This window comes from Macrobrachium nipponense, chromosome 32 (genome assembly GCF_015104395.2).
Source record: "Macrobrachium nipponense isolate FS-2020 chromosome 32, ASM1510439v2, whole genome shotgun sequence".
Taxonomy (NCBI): Eukaryota; Metazoa; Arthropoda; class Malacostraca; order Decapoda; family Palaemonidae; genus Macrobrachium; species Macrobrachium nipponense.
The window spans coordinates 45,472,699-45,480,198 of record NC_061094.1 but is presented as its reverse complement, the minus strand read 5'-3'; the positions used below and the strand labels follow the sequence as shown (position 1 = coordinate 45,480,198).

The window sequence follows — 7,500 nt, the reverse complement described above, 5'->3', positions numbered from 1 at the left end:
GAGAGAGAGAGAGAGATTTATACCTGATATACAAGTTTTTCTAAGCTAGAAAGAGAGAGAGAGAGAGAGAGAGAGAGAGAGAGAGAGAGAGAGGGAGAGATCTATACCTGATATACAAGTTTTTCTAAGCTGGAGAGAGAGAGAGAGAGAGAGAGAGAGAGAGAGAGAGAGTTATACCTGATATTCAAATTTCCTAACCGAGAGAGAGAGAGAGAGAGAGAGAGAGAGAGAAGAGAGAGAGAGAGAGATATGATATACTAGTTCATCTAAACTGAAATATTCAAGTAATTCAAAAGTTTTATTTACATGTTGACATCTGAATATCTTTTATACATTACGGGATTTAACTACTTTTATTATTATTATTATTATTATTATTATTATTATTATTATTATTATTATTATTATTATTATTATTATTATTATTATTATTATTTGCAAAAGCTTCTTCTATCAAGTGTATCAAATTCAATTATCAACAGCATCAAAACTCATATGTCAAATTTCTCATTTATTGTTTTTAATCAATTTTGCCAATAACGAGGCCACAAAAACAAAAAACTAATGACGTGTGATTACATTATTTCAGCAGGATAATCAACCGAGAGTTATGCAATAAATTAATTTAAGCGTAATTATGAAACCCCTTTTAATTTAATATTTTGCATTTTGAAAACGACATAGTTCCATGAGGTTTGGATTAAAATGAAATTCATATATGCACTCTAAACTCACTCGATATAATAAACTGATTATTTCCCTTTAAAACGAAATCTGCATGAATGAAAATTTCACTACACGAATGAGACCGCAGTTAAAGTCGTTTTCTATGAATGGAATAGAAAACGAGGAACATTTTTTTAAAAGGTGTAATGTATTTCATGATTGTACTTAACTGATCAATTCTACTTGATGTCAGGAATGGCCCACAAAGTTTGCAACGAAGATGGTTCCTGGTTCAGGCATCCGGAAACCAACCTCACCTGGTCTAATTACACTACCTGCATCGATCTGGAGGATCTTATGGTAAGATCATAATGACCTGTCTACCTGTGTAACCTCTCTCTCTCTCTCTCTCTCTCTCTCTCTCTCTCTCTCTCTAGTTAAGATATCTTTCTATGTAACTGTATAAATAAGCAAAATAGACCCACGTTGTGTTGATACAACAATATTTTCAGATCATAAATTATATTCTTGGATTACTAATGAAAATAATAATCTTATGTAGCTATCCTGTAGAGTTGATTATAAATGGAAATGTAATCATATAGAATCAGATATAGCACTCTTGTATTACTGAATAAAACAATTATTGTATGTGTAATCATCCTATATCCAAACTGATCAGAATTCCTTCAAAGCAAGCCCTGAATGAGAATTCACTTTTCACTGTCTCCACTAATTCTTTATTTAAGTTTAATCTTCTTCAACGATATCTTTGTTCATTGATTCATCACTATCTTACGAAGAACAGAGGTTTTCTCATTGGTGTAAATAAGATAGCTTTAGCTGTTTATAAACACCAAAGCCAAACGTCAGAGCAAGAAAGGTTTTATAGCTCTTCTGTTACACCCAGAAGCTATAGATAGATCTATATACAGATATAGCATCCCTTATACATACTTTAGTGCGATACTGCAAACCTAAATGAGTCCAAAGCTCACATACGGAATTGTCAATTTTTCTTCACACGTTCCTCGAATTATGTTTATGTCTGCCTTGGTAATCTCGTGATGAAAATTTTTAAACTTGCATTTTATAATGTACTTTACACGTTTTTACATTATTGTTTTCTGCCTTGTTAATTTCGTCATGAAGATTTATAAATGCATATTTTTATCATTATACTCCCAGATAAGGCAGCTGATCAACAATATCTACCGAGCTGGATATGCAGTTTCGCTGATAGCATTGGTGATCTCCCTCTTCATCTTCTTTTACTTCAGGTAAGGAATTTGGATTCTCTCTCTCTCTCTCTCTCTCTCTCTCTCTCTCTCTCTCTCTCTCTCTCTCTTCCCCAGCCCCACACCCTCCATTCCACCCGCTAAAATAACACCCCATCAAAAAATAAATAAATAGAGCACAACACCCGCTAAAATAAATCCTCCACCCCAAAAAAAATTAAAAAAAATAGAATGTATCACAAGTTTCAGAAGTTAGTCCATTTGCATCACGAAGTTTGCAAACGCTTTTACAAACATTTTTTACGCTTGAAAGAAAGGCAAGAAGAGGAAAGGACTGAGTAATAAAATGTTCTCACCAGGATTAAGCATGAATAGAGTTGTACTTTGAATACAAACACTCTCAGACGTATTTAGGTGTCAATACTGACATACACAGTTTTATTGTAATATAGAAATGTGTTCATCGTTGACTTACACGAACAACATGGGAGGTTAGTGATGTTTTTGTTGATTTCTTAAAACTGTATTAGCCATATTAACCTTGATTTTCTGAAACTTGGAAACTTTCTAAACTAGTCTAGTAACTCAATTTGCATTTTAGATTTAATACACCAGTAAACTCAATGCGTATAAGATTACAAGTTTAACTGACCACCCTTTGAGTTTCTTATTTTGTTTCATATAGTTTGAATGACAATGGTAATGGGTTTAAAGGGCAACCATTATCAACCAGTAAATATGTTTTATTCTGTTATCATTCTTACATTAAAGGGAAGGACATCGTATATTTCAAATTAATACCCTGCTTCTAATAAACTTTTTATCAATGTGGGTGCCATGAGTTCCTTATTCTTAATGCTTGTGTCTTGTATGGTAACTGTTAATAGGTCATTCTTTCATCAAAACTATTTAGCTGGAATTTTGAAATCATAATAATAATAATAATAATAATAATAATAATAATAATAATAATAATAATAATAATAATAATAATAATAATAATAATAATAATAATAATAATATCGTATTCTCTGTGAAAGTATCAAGTAAATACAAACTTTTTAACAAAAAGCATAAACATAATATACAAAACTAGTTCAGAATTTCTTTAGCCAATAATAATAATAATAATAATAATAATAATAATAATAATAATAATAATAATAATAATAATAATAATAATAATGATAATAATAATAATAATAGTAATAATAATAATAATAATAATATTTGATCATGACCTCCATAGGCGCTCTACTAGCCTGTCTTAAGTAGCACGGAAAAGCCGCTATTCGAAAAATAGAGAAGAATCTCTACTAGTGTAACCTGCTGAGTAGCCATTACTTTTAATAAAGTATGCTTGAGAGAGGGTCTGCATCCTAAGTACAATAATAATAATAATAATAATAATAATAATAATAATAATAATAATAATAATAATAATAATAATAATAATAATAATAAATGTTTGGGAAAAAACTCTCTCTCCCGAGAGTATAAGTTCTGAGAGGTCCACAATAATAAAAAAAAAAATATTGCGAGTTCGTGTATAATTCAAAAACCCTTTTCAAAGCGTTCGAACACTAGTAAAGGGCCTTTAAATTGTACACGAACTTGCAGCATTTTTTACTATTGTGGACCTCTTAGAATATAATAATAATAATAATAATAATAATAATAATAATAATAATAATAATAATAATAATAATAATAATAATAATAATAATAATAATAATAATAATAATAAAATAATAATAATAATAATAATAAAAAATAATAATAATAATAATAATAATATCAGGAGAGGGATCTTCCAGGGCGACTCACTGTCCCCACTACTCTTCGTAGTAGCCATGATTCCCATGACAAAAGTACTACAGAAGATGGATGCCGGGTACCAACTCAAGAAAAGAGGCAACAGAATCAACCATCTGATGTTCATGGACGACATCAAGCTGTATGGTAAGAGCATCAAGGAAATAGATACCCTAATCCAGACTGTAAGGATTGTATCTGGGGACATCAGGATGGAGTTTGGAATAGAAAAATGCGCCTTAGTCAACATACAAAAAGGCAAAGTAACGAGAACTGAAGGGATAAAGCTACCAGATGGGAGCAACATCAAACACATAGATGAGACAGGATACAAATACCTGGGAATAATGGAAGGAGGAGATATAAAACACCAAGAGATGAAGGACACGATCAGGAAAGAATATGCAGAGACTCAAGGCGATACTCAAGTCAAAACTCAATGCCGGAAATATGATAAAAAGCCATAAACACATGGGCAGTGCCAGTAATAAGATACAGCGCAGGAATAGTGGAATGGACGAAGGCAGAACTCCGCAGCATAGATCAGAAAACCAGGAAAGATATGACAATACACAAAGCACTACACCCAAGAGCAAATACGGACAGACTATACATAACACGAAAGGAAGGAGGGAGAGGACTACTAAGTATAGAGGACTGCACTAACATCGAAAACAGAGCACTGGGGCAATATCTGAAAACCAGTGAAGACGAGTGGCTAAAGAGTGCATGGGAAGAAGGGACTAATAAAAGCAGACGAAGAAGACCCAGGAAATATACAGACAGGAGAAAGAACAGAAAGAACAGAGGACTGGCACAACAAACCAATGCACGGACAATACATGAGACAGACTAAAGAACTAGCCAGCGATGACAATTGGCAATGGCTACAGAGGGGAGAGCTAAAGAAGGAAACTGAAGGAATGATAACAGCGGCACAAGATCAGGCCCTAAGAACCAGATATGTTCAAAGAACGATAGACGGAAATAACATCTCCTCCCATATGTAAGAAGTGCAATACGAAAAGTGAAACCATAAACCACATAGCAAGTGAATGCCCGGCCACTTGCACAGAACCAGTACAAAAAAAGAGGCATGATTCAGTGGCAAAAGCCCTCCACTGGAGCCTCGTGCAAGAAACATCAGCTACCTTGCAGTAATAAGTGGTACGAGCACCAACCTGAAGGAGTGATAGAAAAACGATCAGGCAAAGATCCTCTGGGGACTATGGTATCAGAACGGATAGGGGTGATACGTGCAAACAGACCACGTGACGTTGATTGACAAGGTCAAGAAGAAAGTATCACTCATTGATGTCGCAATACCATGGGACACCAGAGTTGAAGAGAAAGAGAGGGAAAAATTGGATAAGTATCAAGATCTGAAAATAGAAATAAGAAGGATATGGGATATGGCCAGTGGAAATCGTACCCCATAATCATAGGGGTCACTAGGCACGATCCCAAGATCCCTGAAAAGGAATCTAGAAAAACTAGAGGCTGAAGTAGCTCCAGGACTCATGCAGAAGAGTGTGATCCTAGAAACGGCACACATAGTAAGAAGAGTGATGGACTCCTAAGGAGGCAGGATGCAACCCGGAACCCCACACTATAAATACCACCCAGTCGAATTGGAGGACTGTGATAGAGCAAAAAAAAAAAAAAAAAAAAAAATGATAATAATAATAATAATAATCCCAAGGTTCCTGAAAAGGAGTCTGGAAAAACTAGAGGCTGAAGTAGCTCCAGGACTCATGCAGAAGAGTGTGCTCCTAGAAACAGCGCGCATAGTAAGAAAAATGATGGACTCCTAAGGGGGCAGGATGCAACCCGGATCCCTACACTATAAATAGCACCCAGTCGAAATGGAGTGTTGTGATAGACCAAAAATAAATAAATAAATGAAAAAATAATATTAATAAAAATGTGTGCGCAAGAGTTAAGTGAACGAAACCACAGAGCCATAAAATAATAAAATCAACTTCAAAATTTCCCGGCAATCAATTTTCCATGTTTTCGTCCCTGGAGGCTGTTTGCAAACCTTCCACGGAAATTCCTGACCCAGAATCACAAAAGATTCTTTCCCGTTTCCTTTATTTTTTTATTTTTTATTTCCGACGAAATCAAGAAACTATTTTCTCCGCGTTTTTCACTCGCACTTTCCTTTTACGGAGGGGTATGTTGGTATTAGCCCCAGCTGAAGATTAGGAAGGGGATAGCCTGATAGACAGATAGATAATAGATGGGCAGCCACTCACCTTCAGGTGGAGGCGAGAAGGTTCACAGGAAGAGGCCGTGTAGATGAGATTTTTGTAGGCTTTTTTTTTAATCTGTGGATTATGATTAGTGACACATACACACACACACACACACATATATATATATATATATATATATATATATATATTATAGATATATATATAAAATATATATTTGTATGTACATATATATAAATATATATATGTACAAAATAATATATATACTTGTATATATACATGTGTATACCTATGAATTATATATATATATATAATATATATTATATATAGATAGATAGATAGATAGATAGATAGATATAAATTCATATATATATATATATAAATATTATATATATATATATATATAAATATACATATATTTTATATATATAAATATATGTATATATATATGGAGATATATGTGTGTGTCCATATATTCACATATACATCAACCCACATAAATATATACATATCTTTATATATAAATTTATCTACAAAAATACATTTATAAAAAAAAAAATTACTCAAATTAAACCGGGAGTGTTCCTGTGGTTTTATACCCTGAGCAAGCAAGCAAACACATAGCATGTAATCCCAAACAAGGCTGATTCATTACTGAAGGGGAGAGAAGTCCTCTCGGACGCTTAAGACACACCCATGAAAGTTTCAGGCTGCTGAGTCTGTGTTCAGCAGAGAAAACATGAAATCATGTTCAAGAATTCAGCGTCAGCAGTGGCTGCCGCTGCTGCTGCAGCCTGCTGGGAGAGACAGACAGACAGACAGACAGACAGACACAGAGAAAGTGAGGCTGGTGAGCGCTGGGTTCGAAGGGAATTCCATATTTCCCTCTTTACTATTTTTGCTAAAGATGTCGATTTCATGTTGGGGAATTTTTTTGAGTTTCTCGAAACGTCGCGTTGATAACAGATTCGTTGTCGTGAATGAAATAAAATGGGCCTTGTTCTATGAAAAGAGAGAGAGATAGAGAGAGAGAGAGAGAGAGAAGGAAACTTCTGGTTTACTCTCTCACTCTCTCTCTCTCTCTCTACATATATATATACATATATATATATATATATATATATATAATATATATATATATATATATATATATATGCTCAAAATTTCAGTTAAGGTCAAATCTGTTTATGTTCTGACCGTGTGATATCCGATAATCCTGGATTATCTCTTTTAATTTTACCCTTTTGACAATTAACCATCTGGTATTCTTGATCTTGTTTTGTAACCTGAGACCTTTCTCTCCAATTGTACTTCATTAGCTCCTTGGACAATGTCTGAGTAAAGACAAAAGCGCTTGGATTTCTGACTATCATTTCCCGTGGGATTCGCTTATATATACATATATATATATATATATATATATATATATATATATATATATATAAATATATATATATATATATTATATATATATATATATTAAAATTATATTACATATAAATACAAAGATGTATTTGTTTATGTATTACAGAGAGAGAGAGAGAGAGAGAGAGAGAGAGAGAGAG

At 33.3% G+C, this 7,500-nt stretch overlaps 1 protein-coding gene across 1 annotated transcript in view; it reads left to right on the top strand.

Moving 5' to 3' along the window:
* The first annotated feature begins 921 nt into the window (after positions 1 to 921).
* LOC135207418 (uncharacterized) overlaps positions 922 to 7,500 on the top strand; it is a 27,212-nt gene continuing 20,633 nt past the window's right edge. The window contains exons 1-2 of the mRNA XM_064239145.1: positions 922 to 1,026; positions 1,855 to 1,946. Of these exons, the coding sequence (XP_064095215.1) occupies positions 922 to 1,026; positions 1,855 to 1,946 (197 nt within the window). The remainder of the gene's footprint in view (positions 1,027 to 1,854; positions 1,947 to 7,500) is intronic.